Source organism: Topomyia yanbarensis, chromosome 3 (assembly GCF_030247195.1).
Source record: "Topomyia yanbarensis strain Yona2022 chromosome 3, ASM3024719v1, whole genome shotgun sequence".
Lineage (NCBI taxonomy): Eukaryota > Metazoa > Arthropoda > Insecta > Diptera > Culicidae > Topomyia > Topomyia yanbarensis.
The window spans coordinates 330,315,462-330,336,083 of record NC_080672.1 but is presented as its reverse complement, the minus strand read 5'-3'; the positions used below and the strand labels follow the sequence as shown (position 1 = coordinate 330,336,083).

Here is a 20,622-nt window from a genome sequence, read left to right as displayed (position 1 = left end):
TCATCTGAATAGAACATTATCGAAAAGAAGCAAGTCATAAGTTACTGACCGTGCACGGCACCTGCATCCACGGTTCCCCGTCAATTTGCATCGGGAAAGTTTTCTTGGTCGTAATCACTACCTCGCTGCACTGTGCCAAACGTCTACCGGAAGCTCTGAGCCCCGTTCGAACTTGACCCATGTGCAGACAGTTCTCCAATCCAATCACTTCTATCCGGTGATCTCCAATATCTGTGAAATCAAGAAAAGGAATACTGTACCTAGCATTAAAATTAAAATTGGTAGTATTTTTCCTTACCTTGAATCGCAATCGACAGATCCACCGAGTTGAAACTATTGGCCGACAGTTCCTTATCCGAATTTTTCAGCTTCTTTCGGAATGGGCCTTTTCGCATGCGTTTCTGGGACAGGTGTTCTCCCCACAGATTCGAACCGCCGTGGGTGTACGGTATGTTGAGTAAAGCAATGCCTTGCAGTTGCGGTCCGTTGGCGAGTTCCAGCGAAACACCGTCGCACTGTGAAAATGTGTTTTTAGTCGGATACTGCGTCAACGGAGAGCGTAGCTCTAATTTTCACTTACCACTATTTCGAGATTCTCGTGAAGATTTTTGCACGATGCGGCAAATGTTTCCGAAGTGGCGTACTCGAAGTACCACAATTTGTTCTTCATGCGGCTGTTGAATTTATGCGGATTTTTTTCCCGTTCCAGATGGAACTTTACGCAGATCGCGGCGTCCTGGAAGGCAGAACAAATTGAAACTGTATTTGTAATGGATTCAATGACCAGTATTCGACAATACAGAATATAATTGTGGGGCTCAAAGGTAAGGCGCTGGTCTCATAAGCCACTCATCAGTAGGATCGTGGCACTAGCCCTGCAATTTCTCCTATACACTAAGAATCGGCAGCGAAGTCTATCGAAATAGAAGTTGAAGTCCCGCAATGGAATGTAGAGTACTAAGGCTTTGTTTTAAAGGGTGTCCCACATCAAATTGCATCACGGAAAAACGCTGTAGGAATTACTTAGTAGACCGATCCTTTTCAAACTTTCAGACAATAAAATATAACCCATTAGTAAGCTCTTGGCATATTTATTTCTTTCAACTTCAATACCGTAACCGTACGCTTGCACTTTACGCTTAACTCCACTCATTAAGTTCTGTGCAATATCTGGCTGCAGCTTCTTCTGTGCTGAAACCCACTTTTTCTTCATGTCATCCTCAGATTTGACCTCCTTGGGATGCTTCCGTAGTGCCTGCTTCATAATTTCCCAGTATTTCTTGATAGGTATTAGTTCCGCTACGCTGGGGGCGGGCATTCATGTACTTGGGTACGAAAGTGACCCCGTTGGCTTCGTGCCACTCTCCAGGACAACATTTGAATAGTGGCACGAAGCTAGATCCAGCCAGAAGATCATAGGGCTCCCTTGATACTTCAATAGAGGAAGCAGACGCTTCTGTAGACTTTCCTTGAGGTAGATCTCCTCGTTTACAGTTCCGTTAGTAACGAATGGCGCAATCCGTTGGCCACATGATCAGATTGCTTACCATATCATGTATTTATTGGCAAACTTTGAAAGTTTCTGCTTCCTTACTTCCTCTGAAACATCAAACTTGTGCTGGGCAGTGAAGAACAGTAGCCCCGGAAGTTGCCGAAAGTCCGCCTTGGCGTAAGTCCTACCGTCCGTGATGAGACAATGAGGCTTCATCAGCATCTGGGTGTATGGTTTCCGGGCCCGAAACTTTCCCACTCCATTTTGCCGTTTGACACGATTTGGAGCCTTCTGCACTTTACACGAATACAGTCCCTTCCGGTTCTGGGCTCTCTGAACGAAAGACTTGGACAGATTCAACTTTCTAGTCACATCCCTGACCGAAGCTTTGGGATTCCGCTTAAACGCTTTCACTAAATGCTTGTGATACTGCTCAGAGTTTGCTAATAACGTTTAATCGTCGTTGATGGTACGATTCCGAGTTATTTTCCGATGTCCCGGTGAGAGAGTTAAGGATTTTCCAGGTGCTTGCGCAAAATCAATTCGCGATGTTGCTCAATTTGCGAAAAAATGATAGCGATAAAAATACAGTGTAAACAACACACTCTAAACTACAGACACTTTATACACAGACCAGCGAAATGTCAAAAAATGCAGCAAAATGGACTGTCGAAAACTGCAGCCAAACGAGCATGATGGTATTGTGAGGTGAAGTAAAGAGGAAAGCCCATGCAAAGTTTGTGGGATCTTCCATGGTGCCAAGTTTTACTGTTTTGTCTCCGCAAGTCTGTGTATAAAGTGTCTGTACTCTAAACTACTTCTGCTCAAATTTTTAAGTTAAAAATCCCCGATGGGTTATTTTATTGGGTTGGGTTTTATTGGGTTAGCGTTTTTCCATGAAGGAAGTTGATGTGGGACACCCTTTAGCTGGGGCTAGGTGTAAAACTAAAATTTAAAATTCAGCCCGCGTCGCAAAAATGTGGCATAATTTTAAACGACGCTGTTAATTGTTTATAGATTTGAGTCGTCACCAAATCGTTTCAGAAAAGTCCAATTTTAAAATTGATTACAACTTTATTTTTTTGTATTTCAACTGTACACTATTGAAAAATTCCTAAATCTGCAAAAACCAAATACAATTTTCATAAATTTGCGCAAGACTACCCCTAATACAGACCTCATTTCACTACTCACAAGCGTCATACAAATTTCATCGCTTGATATAAAGAATATTTCTGACCGAATTCGTTCTGATGGCAGAATGATTACAATTTTTGCTGCTACTGGTAGAATCGTTGTTCCATCTCTCATTTGACATAAGCCACGGAAGGGGAACGTTCATACTGGAAGGATTTTGCTGTCTGTGGGTCCAAGCGATGATGGCGAAACAAAAGTGAGATTATGAGTTGTTGATTTATACTGAGCGTATGAGTCGTGCCGGCTAGGTTCGAACCCGAATCTTTTGGGAGGGACATAGCGTAGTTGGTAAATCAATTGCCTTGTACGCAGCTCACCTGAGTTCGATTCCAAACCCCGCGCATAGGGTTAGAGATTTTTCTAAATAGATTTCTCTAACCCGACAAAGAGGCGAATGATCCTGAGGTTAATATTGATGCTGGTAGGTCCAAGCGATGATGGTGAACAGAAGTTAGATGGCGAATTGCTGGTTTATACTGTACGTATGAGCCGTGTACTCAGGGGCGGATCCAGAAAAAAATTTCGGTGGGGGTCTGAAATTTTGATTTTAAAATAAACATTGCACAATTCGAAATACGTAATAACCTTATTTTATGAATATCAGTTATGTTGGACAAATTTGGTTTGGAATAATTTTGAAATAGCAACTTATATAAAATTGAAGCTATTTTGAAATGTCTCAAAAAGTGAAAACATTTCGGAGGGGGTTCGGACCCCCAAGACCCTCCCCCTGGATCCGCCACTGCGTGTACTACAAGAATTTCTACGAACCAAGTTCGTAAAAAACTTTAAACACGTACAGTACGGTATGAAGTTGTATACAATTTAACATTTTCTTAGCTAACTGTTACTAATAAAAGTTGGGTATTTTCGGAATGGGGTTGACGAATGCATGACGGAAATGCGGAGCGATTTTGTAATCCAAGATGGCGAATTCCGGTTTAGATAATAACTCAACAATATTTGTATTTTCGGAATGGGGCTGCCGAATGCATGACCGAAATCAATGTTTTGAACTATTTTGTAATCCAAGATAGCGACTTCCGGTTTAGATAAATTGCTAAACCTAACTTAAACAACATGGGAATTTCCGAAATTGCAAAAAATCGATGTAGTGATTAGTGATGTTAAGGTTATAGACAAGTTTGCACAGCCGGAAGCTGAATTTGACCATCAAAATCACGCCACTCATCGATTTCCGTCATTTTTTGTCAAGCCCGTTCCAAAAATAGCTATATTGTTAGGGTTCCCAACATCAATTTTCCCCATTTATTCGTTAAACCCGACCAAAATATACAAAAAAAATGTTAAGGTTACCGAGACTATTGATCAGTCGAAAGTCGCCTTATTGGATTTCCAAATGGCGGCAAGCAGCCTTTTTCAACATGAAGGGTGAAAACCCAATTTCATCAGTTCCTGATATAGTCTGCCCCCGATTTAGTCAGCCTTTTAACCTGATATTTTTTTTTTTTATTCATTTCGTTTATTTGATAGGCACAAATGCGTTAGCTTGGCGGTGCCAAATTAACCTGATATTGTCAGCCTCATAATGAAATATGTTCGATGAAAAAATAATTTTAATTTTTGAGGTTATAAGACTATGTCTAGAGACCAAAGAAGAAAATTTTAGCCGAATCAGTTTATCAAAAAGAAAGAAAAAATATCCCGATAATATCAATGTCCCCATTCTGTCAGGTAAAAATACACCGATGGGCTGATAAAAACGGGTCTTTGTCGTACTCACCCACTACGTTCCAAAAATTCCCGTATCGCTGGGTGATCGAGAATATTGCTCAACCGAAATTCACCATCTTGAATTTCAAAAAGGTTCCAATTGAGCATTTTCATGATCTACTTGTTAAGTTCGTTCCAAAAATATTCATTATTATTAGGATTATCGAGAATATTGCTCAACTGAAAGTCGCCATATTGGATTTCAAAAAGGTTCCTATTGTCCATTTTCATCATTTACTTGTCAATACTCATATTATTAGGATTATCGAGAATATTGCTAAACCAACGAAGAAAACTTTTTTTACGAACTAAACCCCAAATATCGAACACTTTTTTACATTTCTTATAAAAGAAATGTATAGAATTCGCTCAAACTTTCAAGATTTTTCCGAGGTCCGGAGGGCCGAGTCTTATATACTAATCGACTCAGCTCGACGATTTGGGACAATGTCTGTGTGTGTCTGTGTGTGTATGTAACGGACAAACTCTCATTCGTGTTTCTCAGCAATGGCTGAAACGATCTTATCCAAACTAATTGCTAATGAAAGGCCTTACACCAAGACAGAACGCTATTAATTTGTTTTTGATTATGATGTTTAGTTCCTAAGATATGGAAGTTTGAATGTCAAAAAAAGGCACTTTTCGAAGTTTTTTTGAAATTACTGTCGAAATTGCAAACATAGATAAACCCTTTTACAACTTCAGCCATACTAATACCGTTCGAACGAACTACAGTTTGTTGAAATCGGACTATTAGCGAAGGAGATATTTAATATTAAATACTAATGACAGATTCTTGCCGTTTCTCAATATCTAGAAATAAGACCAAAAACATGAAACATGACTATTACCGCCAAAACGGCTAAGTTGAGGTCAATAGCATCTTCGGAGATGTTATTGGATTTAATATGATCTTTCCTTTGACATTATGTTTTCACTGATTAATCCCCCTATAAGTGAGATATTTTCATTAATTTTCTTTTAACTGATTATATTGAGACGATGTCTTCTTCAAATTAATAGCTCTTTCTTTTGCGAACAACTTTGCTGAAGACACCAAGTGTCTGTCTTGTATGATTTAAAAGTTATAGCATGTTATTTGTTGTTCAATATAGTAATGATCCGTTTTAATATACCAGTCGAATTTTATTTCGATAAAACGGAAAAGGATGATATCAGGACATATTTTGTACTTCATTTTCTACATATCACTGCTTGGATTAAGCACCAAACAATTTCAAGTTGTCTGATTGTGTCTTGATCATTTAGCAATGTGCTATCTTTCATTTGTCAGTACCTTCTGACAGCTAATTTTCTAACTTATGACCATTTGATCGATCTAAAATATATCTCGGAAAAAAGAAGTGAAGTAAATGACTTCAACTAAAGTGGAAACAAAGTCGTTATTTTTGAGGATATCTTTTTTTTCTATTGCATCGAACTACACCAACTACAACATTTTTGGTAGTTTGTTTAAAGAATACTTTCACGGTTTCTTTCAAAATTTGACGAACCTTTTCCGATTCGCTAATTTGTTGTCCTAAATTAATAGTTACAATTGGACTGCTTTGGGAGACAAAAAAGATACTTGATTTCGTAATTTCTTGAAAGGGAAACAAACGTCATAGCTTTTTTAAAATTCATGTATACTCGTACACACATTTGGGAAGTCAAAATAAAAATTTTCCTTGGAAAAATTTACAATATGGCAGAGTAAAGGAATATTTCCTTACTGGAAAAGTGCAACTAGTACTTATGGTTGAAATCAATGAAACAACAAAATTTCCAATTTACATAAGTACACCTTCTATTTGATTTTCTGTATCCGCGGTCTTCTAGAAATTACATTTTTTGACATGAATTTTTGATACTAGCATGCCACAGAAATGGTTAAAATGTTTGTTAAAATCTTAAAAAATTTACATATATTGTTGTAATATATTCTTCGTGATTAGTAGGCGAGCTCTCGTCTGGAGTAGAAGTTTTTTTCGCTGTCAGTCTTCTGCTGTGCGTTTTAATTAAAAAAAAAACAGTTTGTTTTCACCCTCGGTGCCGTAGTTCTGATAGTGAATCATTAGTGAACCATTAGGCACAGCGTTTCCGGGAGGACAGTTACCCACGTGATGCCACCAAGAGAATGTTAGTTGCTGTGTTTGATCTGCCGGCTTTTCGGACTACTTCTGTGTGCTGGTGTGAAGCCCAGGCGGCAGTTCGGAAGTCTCTCGCCGATTTTTAGGAGACCCACGTGTACCGGTATTCCGCCGGAAGTAGTGAAGGCATCACGGAGTTCCCGGTGAGATTTTTCCATGTTATTTTGATTATATTGTTTTTAGGAAAGCTGTGTATGCATTGGTAATTTTATTAGTATTGATATAACTATATACGATTCGCCTTTTGTTATCTCCGTCATCTATGAAAACTGTTTCGGTTCCGAGCGTTTTCAATAAGTAGATGATCGGACTATTATCAAAATAAAAACGCTTGTAAGGACGTAGCCAGGTGTGTGGAAAGAGGCGGGTCTACGTCATTGCAGATCGTGGCGAAAACTGATATGACAATAGATATGCTCAATTCTGCAACTCCACCCTACGATTTGTGCAGGTGTTCATGCTATGCTATGCTATGCTATGCTATTGTTGTGATATATTCTTCGTGTATGTGTTATTAAAAACATCGCGAAATATCATGATGTAAATGTTTTCAATCGTTATAATGGCCGAAGAGAGTGTTAAGTGTTATAAGAAATGTCTCATCACACTGTTAGGTGGATTAAATTCGTTTTTACGAACTAATTCAATTTACGAACCGTAAATGGAGGTTCCAGTGTATCTGTTGAATATTAATTTTTTGATGAGACATGATTGAAAATCAGCTGAAGCGGGGAAGGCGGGGGGGGGGGGTTGTTCGTCTGGCTTCTCTAATCTTCCAGCCATCACATCACATGTTTTGGTATTCTTAGTATGAATAACAAACATAAAGATGACAAAAGCGCACTAAAATCCTGTCAATCCTACTTTTCATTGGATTACATGCTCTCAAGATATCAAATGGGGCCGTTCATAAATGATGCATATTGACAGATGGGGAAGAGGGTGACGTAACATAAATTACCAAGATAAAAATTAAAAGCGTATTTGAGTCGTACTGACGTACTAGTGCTTGGAGGGGAAGTGTATTTTAGAGATTTTTTCTGTGAGACATTATGTATGAATGGCCCTCAAACAAAGAATATTCCAAAACGAATATTATGTAATATCGTTGATAGAGCAGTGGGATTAAGGCCAAGTTCCCTCTGCTTCGCGCTAAACTGAGAAGCAACATTAATTTAGGCACAGAGAACAGACGTCCATCTAAAGCGTAAAAGTTAACTTATCGACAAAAACCTGCTTCAGTGATGGTTTGGGCAGGAATTACCCACAATGGTCGAACTCTATTGAATTTGGTTCCCGAGGGAGTGAAAATCAATCATCATACCGACCTACAATCGGTTTTGGAAGGTTTAGTGGAACCATGGGTCCATGCTAAGTGTTGCTGAACTCGTAAAAATAACTCTTGTATTTCTCATTCGCGTATTCTCATTGCGCCCAACACTCGTATCCGAGTGTTCTCCATGCATGCCTTTCTTTCGTTCACTCCCCAGCCGGGTAGAATTTCTGCGAAAGCCAGTCGACCAAAAGCGACTCAAATTGCACATATTGATACCCACTCTTTCGTTCACACCCACCCACTGGCGCTCACTCCTACTGCTGCTACCACTCGCCCATGCTCCCGCTCGCCCATGCTCCCACTCATCTGTACTCCCACTCGTAGCCACTCGCGCTCTTTAACCCACTCGTATCCTCTCGCACTCTTAAACGCGTTCGCCTTCACTCGCACTCTTGCAGTCGCTAGCGCTCTCGCTCCCCTTCGTTCTTCGTTGGTAGACCAAGAATGTAGGAAATTCGGATATTTTATGTACAAAGTCTAAGCCGCGGCTGTTTGAAGATCGATTTGCATAATACGTCTGGCTTTCGTCACCGGTACAGCACGTCATGGGAACGTCAAAATATGCAGTTAAATGGAGGTATTCACACACAACATCAACAGCACGGAATGCTTTGACGTACGGGAAGTGTGAACGAGAGACGCATTCAACTTATCTTGGTGGAACGACGACGTGGCGTTGACGGACATTTACGTTGATGGAAGCTAATGTATCGTATTCATTGAGGTTGATATGACGCTGGTATAACGGAAAAGGAAAATAAACGCACCCGAAAGTTGCGTTAAAACGTAAATTTAAAAAAAAAACTGCAAAATCGCTTGGATTGACACTTTTAAATATGTGGAACCTTAACATGTCAAATATATATAATTCCCCTCAATGCTGCACATATGCACTTCTTAAAATAATTAGTTTTTGGTCAAATATACTTATATTGAAGTTTGAGATTTTTTGTGGGATAATGAAATGATAGGAACAGTTTTTATTGTCAAATGTCACTGAAAAAATATATGCATAAATCGCTCAGATAATTTTCGTAAAATATCGAATTAAATAGTTACTACAAGAGTCAGTCCCCTAAAGATAGGAAATCCCAAAGAAAACCGTACAAATATGCGATCATGGGTAGTATACATCTATGACCATTCCTGGTACATTTTGCATTAAATGAATCGGATATTCGGATTAAATACATGGTTTCGAGATAAACGTATTTAATGCGGTTCACTACGAAAATTCAAACCCATTAACAAACATTGGCTTCTATAGAATATGTATGTAGGAGATCGACTAACGTCATAAAGCGAATTTCTAAATTTAAAATATTGAATCAGAGCAAATCTATCATCTGTAAGAAAAGTACTCTATGCGTTATATATTCTAAAACATTCGTTCACAGTCCTAAATTGATACATCCAGCGGACTATATTAGAAGAAATCTCTAGTGAATGATTTTGCGCACTTTCCACTAACCTGAACTCTGCACTTTAAAAGTGTGAGTAATCAAGCTGCTACTGAAAACTGCGAGCTGTCAAAACACATGTATTTGAAGTTATAGAGATGGTACTCTCATAGACAGGCCAGTCGAACTAACCAGTCTATGAGATAATTTTTTTTAGTAGAATGTTAAGTGCGTAATACGGTTCGAATCGAGTTTTTGTGCCACAAGCAATACTTGCATTGCACAGTGGTCCCCCCATAGGCCAATAATGCAAAAAAAACATTTCGGCGAAGGCGTGTTTTTATCTTGTGATTACATCGTTCTGTATGTATATTTTATAGTTTCATAATTAATTTTGTCAATACTGAACTGGTTTTCTTAGTATATAGAAGAATGCATAGGGTGGCTCGTTATTTACCGATAATGTAAATAATATCGATAATCGATTGCTCGCCAGAAAAATGTTTTCGTCGATCTGTAATTTTTAATATTCAATTTTTTTTCAGATAACACTACTATTAGCTTTGTATTAAATGATAATTTTCAGTTTTTGGAGTGTAAGGAGAGCAGAAATATGGGTTTATTTGTATAAGTAATAGAAAAAATTAACCTAAAAATTTTCAATATGACTTTAACTAACTTTGTCCCTCGATATCCTTCCCGAACTTCTTTTCAAAATGGTCGTCAGACGTTCCACTTCCACTTAAACTAGGCTTCAGCTGCGCATCTCTGCGCCCAGAATGCCTAGAAAATCTAAGATGTTGTACATTGTTAACGGGATAATGCAAGACGAAAAACTTTATATCAGACTGTTAAATTATATTACGATAATAATTACTACTGATCTCGAAACTATATAGCTTCTTTGTTATTTTCCCAAAATTTCTTATCGATCGAATTATTAGAACTTGAGTTATATCGATTTATTTGACGCTTCTCTTTGAAACACATGTCACTACGGAATCTTCGATGTACGAGGCAAATGTCTCACTCCACTTCGTATTACAACTACGTTCTCAAGTACAAGTAGTATTTCTCCATTTTAAAATAGCTGGTACTCGGAGTTTTTTTTATTATGGGATAATTTTTATTGTAGGAAAACACATTGTTTGTTCACGAAAACCATCATTTTAAAGGAAAAAAATACACGATTTATGTAAAATTCGAGATATTATGCTCACCGAAGCCGATATCATAATATTTGCGTTCAGGTGCAGAAGCTACAATTTAGAGAACTTTCAATGAATAACTATTTATTTTTTACCAGCGCAGCACAACTTGTACTATTCGATACTAAAAAAAATTCTGGCACAAAAAAAAGTAAATGTGAATCTTAATGTAATAAGAAAAGCCGTATTACACTGTTAGGTGGATATAACCGATTTTTTATTGCGAAATTTGAATTCTGCGACCCAAATTTACTATAAAAATGCAGTTTTGTATCAAAATTTGCATTAAATATATTTATGACCGCCTCTCTTAAGGAATGGAACCACTGTGCATTGAAATAGTAATTTTTACTTGCTCGTCAACTCCTCACGCTGGCTTTTCCCAGATAACGAATTAACTGGTTTATTTTGCCGATTGGTATTTTCCCGAATGGGTTGTTTTGCCGAATTAAGTATAAAAAGTTATTTTCAATGGCAATTAAATAGTATAAAGGATGATTCAATATTTAAATTTGACAAAAAGCATGGATGTGGGATGATAAATTATAGAATTAATAGTCAAAATGTAAAGAATAGTTAAGGTAATTATTAAAATCAAACTTTAAATGAAAATAGTTTCTCTTTGAGCGTTTTGGTGGAATGCTGACAATGAAAATTTTGAAAATGCTGAATTTAAATGAAAATTAAAATGCCTAAAAAAATGAAATATCTCTGAATTAATTCCTACTATCGTGATTCACTTGCTTCTCTTATTCATACACATAATCTTAGGTTTAGATCATTTCAACAAGTATATACCAAAGTTTTATAAATCTGTACTAATTGAGATTTGAACATGACTGAACAACATTGTTTTCGGTAATACTGATTCTTCTTGACGAAAAAAAACAGTTTGCACAATACTGTTCAAATAATTACTCACGATAATTTACTATATATTAGTGGGACAGAACTTTATTCCATTTACCATCTTAGTAAAATTGGTAGTAACAGATTAGTTTTTTTTTTACTTTTTTCAATAAATTATATCAAATTCGTGTTTCCAATTTTCATTGTTCAAAAAAGAAACTATCCTTAAAAAGCTTTAGATTTTATTGCTGGATATCACATACATGCTTCCCTTCTGCCCAGAAGTGCGTTATATACGCCCTTTACTTCTGCTCAGATGTGTATAATCGGTACAAAAATGCAAACCCATTAGCCAGCATGGATTTTTATAGAATATGTGATATTATTTCCTTAACCCTCCGGAAGTCGCATTTATGGCCCACAGAACGAGCAGCCGCTGTTGCTCTAAGACGATTTCGCTAGATTTTCAGAGCAGTGTGCACTCAGTGCACTAGCGCCTACCCATGGTTGCCTGGTGTAGTGGGTAAAAAAACATTAATGTTTTTTATTCGTTTAATTGTTAGTATTGAACCTCTAGAAAAGCCCAGTGCAAGCTCGGTGACCACACTGATCTTCTTTTGTTCTAAACAACCATGCGTTTCAACAATTTCAGCCTATCGGCAACTTTATTAGCATCTTTCTCGAAACCGCATTTTTCAAATTGCCGATAACTCAAAAACCATTCAACGAATTGACCTGATTTTTTATGAGAATGCATAACATGTGTAGTCGATGAACTAAGGGAAAATGGAATACAAAAATCTTCCTCGTTATTTTGAGGAAAAGTGAACGAATTTTATTTTTCGGTTTTTCTTATGCCATTTTCCGAAATTCCTACGGTTCCATTTTTTTTGGTTCATCGAGAAACTACAAGTCTATGTTTTAAAAATCTTATTGAATTTCCTATTTCATACAATTGTATCAAGAGTTATCATGTCCTCCGCGGCATTCCTCGACATGGAAATGGTTGAACGTCTTCTCTTCGAACGCTCGTATGTGTGGCTTCGCCTGACTGAAAATTTTTCATTCATAATGAATGTATACATAAACCTTAACGAGAGGTCCATTGTCACCTTGCCATCAAAATCGTATAACAAAATTACTTTCAGTTTGAGCACTTTATAGTAGACGCCCCTTAGAAGACAAGTTTTTTCTTAAGAATAATATGAAAAACAATATATTTAATTTGTTCTTTAAATACGACCGGTATAAACCTGTATAGACAGATAACGTATGTATGCAATTACAATTTAATGCGAACGCGCGCACTGTTAGTTTAGTTAGTTTTTGCTTGCATTGTTCTAGGATTTCATCAGAATGCCGCACCTGATCCCTTCGCTCCTTTACGAGCGCTCCCAGTTGCTAAAAGAGTGTATACGAGCTGTTCTAATAAACATCTTCAGAGCTGTAAAGAGTGCTTAGCACACGGGAGTGGGTGGCATGCAGTAAAAACTCGCAGCCGAGGAGTCCCATTATGGGAACCCACTCGCCGTTAGAGCTAAAATCTAGAGAGCCGACAAGAGTGCGAGTGACACACGAGCCTATAGCGAAGGCAGATAACTCACATGAATCAAGCATATTTGCCGCTCGTGCTGATCGTCACATATTTGCGAGTTCTTCGAAAACGTGTGTACAGCAGTAGGGAGCATACAGTGTGAGTCTCGCGCTCGCTGGCGAACGAGGAGGGTGTTTTGGCTTCTCGCTCTTTTAGCAACACTGAATTGCTAACTTCGGCTCAACACCTTGAGTTTTCCAATACGATTCAGCACCGGCGCATAAGGCAAAACGTAGTACGGAATGGCCAGCAAATTCACCAGATCTCAACCCGATGAATTATTATGAAGGAGTATATTGGAAACCAGGGTCTGTTCCAAAAAACGTAACAGCGTAGAAACTCTCAAAGAACATCTTGTGGCTGAATGGAATCAAATTACAGAAGAACAACTGCGGGCAGCGTACAATGTGTTCTTGGGTCAGTACACTCAAAGACGGACAACTTGAATTTAGTCGATGAAATATGAAAATTGGACTATTTTTTAGTAAAATGGATTGACTTTGAAATGAATAAACATTTATTTTGTTTGTTTTTGTATTGTTTTTTTATGAGTCACATTAATTGACGGACCCTCTATATGGCAGGTCGAAGAAAACTTTCCAATTTTTTCCCGCTGACACTTTTTGCAAATGAGATAAAAACTTAGAAATAGATGAGATAACAGCTGAGTCAGCCAAATCAAAATGAGCTTTTTGCAATAGTCGTTAAAATCAAATTTATAGGGAGATATGTCAAAGACTGGATCTATCACCAAACCTTATCTTTTTGAATCGGGGTAGAGAAATGATTGGGTTTGCGGCGACAATACGATTCCGCAATTGGGGGAAGTCTGAAAAGCGATTTTCGTCCATTCGACGATGTTTCATACCTCTAAAAATTCAGTTATTCTCAATCTGGGTTCCGTGGACCCCTAGGGTGCCGTGAAGTCGTTGCTGGGGGTCTGCGAAGGAAAATATATTTGCCGATTGCATATTGAAATTTCAGGTCTTGCTTCCTAACAAACTGAAAATAACACTTGGATAGCATACAAAATCGATGTTTATCCGTGGGGCCATAACAATTTCTTCGTCAAGCGGCACAATAGCAACAGAAACCTGCAGACCAATAGAATCCACCAGGTTATCATCAAAGATTTATGAATAATTCAAAATATTAATAAATTACTGAAACCTATCGAACCGATTCTTGAATACCTACGGTGATATCGAGTACAACTTGTTCTACCTTGAGCGCATCATCTGACTACCTTATGCATAAAACTGAAAACAGACATTCCACTTGTTTAACATACGTTGAAATAACTCATGCATATAATGCACACGCTCTTGGCTCTGTGCTGCAATCAAAGTGCGCTCACCGAACGGACGAAGGTTGCGCAGTTCGCGTACATTGTATGTATTATACAGTGTTTGATATTGGCATTGTGATTCGATGCTTTCCAGGAGCCAGCCACAGAACAGATGGCTTGCTTAGGAAGCCTCACATGGAAGAAGACCGGATAGCGTACCGAACTTGAACAGGGAAAATAGGTCACCATCACCTTTAGCATTTGATCCTTTCCGTTTGCAGTATTAGATCAGCATCAACAGTTCTAGTCTTATCGGGATGGCCGTTCTCAAACATTCAGTAGGCGGTGCAGGCGAGCAGGCGAAATGAATGCCTTTCTCGTGTCAGTATCATAAAATTCGAATTTTTTGCTTCCGTGACTGGAAATACCGGTAGGGTTTTCTTTTATCGGAGAGGATGGACCCACGCCGAAGAAGGTAGGTACGTTACTATTTGGAAAGTGAGTGAACTGCTGCATGGCATGTTAGGCGCTGTTCCAAACACCAGTACCGCCTTCGGTATCAAGAAAAGGAGTACATATAAAAATAGCTGTTATAAGCCGGCTCTTAAGTTCGAAATTGTCGCCGTTTCTTTACTTCTTTCATTCTAGTAGTGTAAAGAAAGTTTGCTTCGAGCATTCATGTCAGACAATCCAGCGTTGGGTGTGCTACAATAAGATACGAGAATAGGCTGCACAATAGCAAACTATTGCCATTAGCTGTGAAGATTGCTGTACCATTCGAAGAATGGTTTAATGAAGTTTAGTTAGTTGGAGTACTGGTACGTATGGCGTATGAGAACGTTTCGTGTGTTGCAGTTTCTGCCTAGATAATTCGAGAATAAACTCATTACAACTATGCGTCTCCATTAGACTGGTTCAATTTTTTACATTTAGCTCCACCAGGCTCTACTGATTCCTTTTATGGCCCTTAGTAATTGTGCAAATTTTGGTACCGATCGGTTGTGTCTACAGACCCTCCAAAAATTTCAAAGTTTATATGGAAGTTTGTATGGAAAATCGGTTAACATTGAAAATAAATTCTTAAAACATCACCTTATCAATCAATTAATCAGAACACTATATATTTCTAAAGGTATGCTTCTACTGAACACATTCGTGGAACATTAAAAGTTTATGAAAATTCGCTGAGAAAAGTTATTAACTAAAGAAGCAGCATGACTTCAAAACAAGTGGATTTTATTATTAATCATAGCAACCCAAAAATTGAACCAGTCTAGTCTCCATACAGCTAGGCTAGCATTATGGAAACGCGTGGTTTATGGTGATTCGATTCCGATGTTCTCTCACTTATTCCGTTGTACGCATTGGTATGTTTTCACTTGGAATTATTTCCATCGTATCGATGGATATAACGCTACTATAGAATGATAAATTATTATGTGCGGCGGCACTTAAAACAGAAAATCACATCGTCCTTCTGTAACAAACTATCTGCTGAACTCATCAGGGAAGACGTGTGAGGTTGGTTCGATCGGAATGTAACTGAAAACCACGTACAACACGATCATGGCAAATGTAATCAACTAGAAAGCGCCACTTTTCATTGTTTCCAGCGTTTTTCTTTTCATGCACGGATACGTTCACGGCAGACCGCAGGAGTAGGAACAATAAAAGGGAAATCTTTTTTCGATGGCTCCGATAACGCGGAAAATAGTTGTTCTCAAGTTTCTCTCGGAAGGCGCTTTTGCTGCATTAGGAGTCTGGGCACGCATTATGAACATTTGACACCAACTGTAAATTTCAGTTGAAAAGATGAATTGGACAGGACAACCAATTGAAAACTTAAGAGCAGTCACTGTGTTTGACCGAAACTCCGAATTCAGAATAAGGGGTGGTATGATCAAAATTTGGTTAAACAAGAATGTGTGTAAAATGTGTTTTTGTCATTTAGAAAGGTTATGAAATCGCTCCGAACACCGCATTTTTAAACGATGCCCGAAGAGCTGAGTCTCATATACCATTCGACTCAGTTCCACGAGATCTGCAAATGTGTGTGTAAGTGTGTATGTGGCAAAAAATGTCTCCTCTATTTCTCAGAGAAGGCTGGACCGATTTGTACAAACTTAGTCTCAAATGGAAGGTACAACCTTTCCATCGGCTGCCATTTATTTTTTTTATCGATTGGATTCCGATTCCGGAGTTACGGGTTGAACATTGGTGCGACCGCACTGTTCAACCCGTCACTCCGGAATCCAATCAATAAAAAATCAATGGCAAATTTCTACATAAGCCATGATGTTCAAATGATGAAATACATACTAAAATGTGTGCAACATTACTTGGTTGTACAGGTCTAGATCACTAATGATCAATCGAAGCCGCTTTGTCCACATTGGCCAGCTAAAACGGTTTTTGACGCCTCCTGGAGCTTGCCAAGCTCCAAGTTAATTGAAGCATTTGAATCGAGTTTGCGTTGCACTCAAACAGAAAAAAAAATTACCATTCTTAGGCTATTTTACATTTCACACAAAATAAATGTATAGGATTGAAAACTTTCTACGAGGCCTCGAGGGCTGAGTATCATGTACCAATAGACTCAGCTCGGCAAATCAGGACAATGTCTGCATGTATGTGTGTGAGTGTGTGCACTGGCAATGACCAAACCTATCTTAAGGAATCCAAGTTCAACCCGGAGACCTATCGTGGCAATTTTACGCTAATAATATTTTTAGGTTGTGTAGTATACTTTCTGAGATATGAGTGTTTTAGTCAATGAACGCATATAACTTTCCAACAAAACGACCACACTATATGCATATAGATATTAGTTTATAAAGCTTATAAAAATATACTTCTAGCAAGAACCCGATTTTGCATAAACATTTGGTGATTACTCAATAATGTTTGAGCTCTTTCTCAAAAAGTAATGTGTAAGTTCACTTCAAAGTGAACCTTTTTCCAGAGTTGATGTATTTACTCTTTGGATTAAACGGATCAGACGTGAGTTAGATGTTGGATGGTGTATCAACAGATCAGCAAGTAATCCACTTAGTAGTGAGATAATAGATTTCTGATATAATTTTTATTCATGTTATACTCGTGTGGCATCGACAAGAGAAACTGTATTATGGAATCTCAAACTTCTAGTGGGTGTAAATACCTCTGTCCCATTCCAAAGGACCAAAGGAGTGGCATTAACCTCCTTAGCCAAGTCACTCCCAGCGATTCATTATATCCCCTTTAAACTGAAACGGTCGGTACGGTTGTCCTCGTTTCTTCCTCCTTTAAGATTCAAAACAATACGTTAATTACATTATTCATTGAATGAATAATTTAATTGCCGTCTAATTTTGAAACATCTCCAAACCCAACTCTGCACAGTAGGCCTGGCCGTTTTAATATTTGCGACATATGAAAATATGCTTCAAATATTAATATTGATAAGAAAAACACTACAGAATAACTGCAGTGTTTTCCAGGATGCTTTTCAATACTGGCTGTGTAAGGGTTAGAATAGAATAGAATATGGAATCTCAAACTTCAAGTGCAAATTTGGCTTCTTTTACAAGATTTAAACTATACTAATCATGACGCAATAATTACCAGTTGCATCATTTATAATATTGTTCTTTGGAATCAAAATATCGCATACTGGCATCACTGTTTGCTACATTCCGGTCGTCAATTGAGCTGAAAGTTTTCTTTTCAATTTTTTAGTGTTTTGCAATCGTAATTCTTTTAATTTTTGTTTTATCTGTTTATCTTGTTAGTCGGTCGTACGAGTGTATTGAAATTTCATAACTTCAAGCACGATTATATCTGGTTGTGTTGATTCGTGAAAGTGATAGTTTTCTTTGTGATTTTTGTTTTCACTTGACGTTATCATTGCGCAGCTCATTTTTTTTCGCCAAGAGCGACATCATCTGGTGGATAACTGAGTTACCACACGTTGCGTGCAAGTTCGCTTCCATTGACGCACGTTACGCGTTAGAGTAGAGTTATGTGGAGGAAGTTCAAGAATCGGCTCTTGATGCAGACATGAATGGACAACTGACGATTTTTTACCCGAACGTTCGAGGCCTACGCACAAAAATCGATGAAGTTGTCCTAGCAATCGCTTCTTCCCATTACGACATAATTGTTCTCACCGAGACTTGGTTTGATGATAGAATTCATTCTTGTCAGCTTTTGGAACTTTTTTCAGTTTTGTGAACAGCCGGAAATCACGTGGAATGCGCGCTGTATCTACTGCATTGAGCAGTTTCGTCGATCCAACACCTGTTGACGTTTCGCTTGAACAGTTGTACGTTAAACTGAAGCTACTTGATCGTTTGGTCAGCATCGGTGTAATTTATTTACCACCAGATCATAAGAGTTATCTAGCCAGTGCAAACAACCATGTCTGATCGATTGATGCTGTTTTTTCTTGCCTTGGAAGTAATGATTGCGCACCTGTAGTCAATGTACTTCGCTCTTACATTTCTACGGCCTGCGATACGCTATTGGATGGATTCAACTTTAACTCCCACACAAATTAATAGTATTGAAAATAGTTACTTTGTCCTATTGGATGAGACAGCACTAGCCGACTGTCAGATCCACGAACCTGCTGAATCTATTTCTGTGATTGATGCAAATCATCCTCCCGTAGAAGTTATTATCTGTCTGCCGAAACCTGTTATTTTTGAGGATATTCCGAATCTTGGTCTTGACTTTCACCGAGCTGATTTTTTGGGACTTGCATCAGAACTCTTTCATACAGATTGGCATTCACTTGAGGATACGGAAGATATTGACTCTGCCGTTGAATATTTCACTACTGTGATTAATGCCCTCATGGCTGATTATGTTACTCTGCGTAGACCAGCTCGTAAGCCACCGTGGGGTAATGCACATGTATGACATCTAAAACGGCTCAGATCTAAAGCACTATGATTGTGTTGCCGTACACGCTGTCGTTTCGTTAAATATCGTCTTGCGCTAGCGAGTAATAATTATCGATCCTATAACCTTTTATTGTACAAACGCTACTCCATTCGAATTCAAGCAAACCTGCGCAATGATCCCCAGGAAATTCGTCGACTCCAAGCGGAAGGAGAAAGGATTATCTACTGACATGTTTTTGAAGGAGCAGAGTGCTAGTCTGGCTTCGGAGAAGTGTGACGTATTGGCCACCCACTCCACTCCATTGAATATTTGTCCTTTGAGAAGCTTCACTGTTATAGATCGTCAGGTTATAGCAGCAATCAGTAAGCTAAAATATTCGCAGTCACTCTTGGCTCGACGGCATAGGCATACCTTCATGTGTACTCAATAAATGCGCGGAGGCATTAATTTTGCCGTTGACAACTCTATTCAACAATTTCTTTAGGCAGTGTTGTTATCCTTCCAACTGGAAAAGGTTAATTATGTTTCCTGTATACAAAAAAGAAGATCGGCGAAATGTTGAAAACTACAAAGGAATTACATCGTTGTGTGCCTGCTGCTAAGTCTTTTGAGATCATAATGAACGATGTGCTCTCTGTATCATGCCAAAGCTACATTTCCCCTGATCAACATGGATCCTAAAAAGATCAATCTAGTAGGTCAGGATCAGTTTGTGTCAGCATTTGATTTTCTTTTATACTATCAATTATTTGAATAACTACTAAGTAGGATTGGAAAAGAAGAACATTAAAAAAAAGTTTGTGGTTATTTGTGATATACATTTGAGTACTGATTTAAATGACGTAATACAATTTCGTATACAAGGACTCGTTCTTTAATTATGAACTGTAATGGCGAAGAAAAGTAAAATAAATGCTCAGTTTTCACGGCCAATACGCATAGCTTCGAAACCGTCAGCTTTAGAGGTTTAGCTTTTTCGAAGAGCTTAAAACATCTTCTGATAAAATAATTTTGGTTAGTAATCCTCCCAGATGGATGCATTAATTCTTCAAACTGATTAAGTCTCGAAAAACTTGATGTCTTCAGTAAAGTTTTCGAGATTTTTTTGCAAATAGCGTGGCTAAAACAAATTATTCGGATATTACTGTTTACGATTAATCTCTTCTGCTGTTAATAAACAATAAAATAAACATTTATACCGTCAGTCGGATGTACGTCCCACATCGTCTCAAGATTGTGTGTCACAACAATATTGAAATTACCGGCGAAGCTAAAAAATTGAACAGACTTCCGGAAAACCGTACCGCTCGTGTCAATCCTCGCTGTTATTTTCACACCTTGCTGTAGCCCTTTCCAAGATTCAAAATGACTCGAAAGTATCCTTAATACTCATCACACATCACTCAATTTATTGTCGTTTGTCCGGAAATCCGTATTTGGCACTATATGTCAATTTTCTCAACGAACTTGGTTGCTTACGGTGATTG

General features: G+C 38.1%; 1 protein-coding gene across 1 annotated transcript in view; it reads right to left on the bottom strand.

The window, feature by feature from the left end:
• LOC131692384 (diacylglycerol kinase 1) overlaps positions 1-20,622 on the bottom strand; it is a 420,215-nt gene that overhangs the window by 13,266 nt on the left and 386,327 nt on the right. Inside the window, exons 18-20 of the mRNA XM_058979392.1 lie at positions 581-736; positions 299-515; positions 50-231 (exon numbers count right to left, since the gene is read on the bottom strand). Coding sequence (XP_058835375.1) covers positions 50-231; positions 299-515; positions 581-736 — 555 coding nt within the window. The remainder of the gene's footprint in view (positions 1-49; positions 232-298; positions 516-580; positions 737-20,622) is intronic.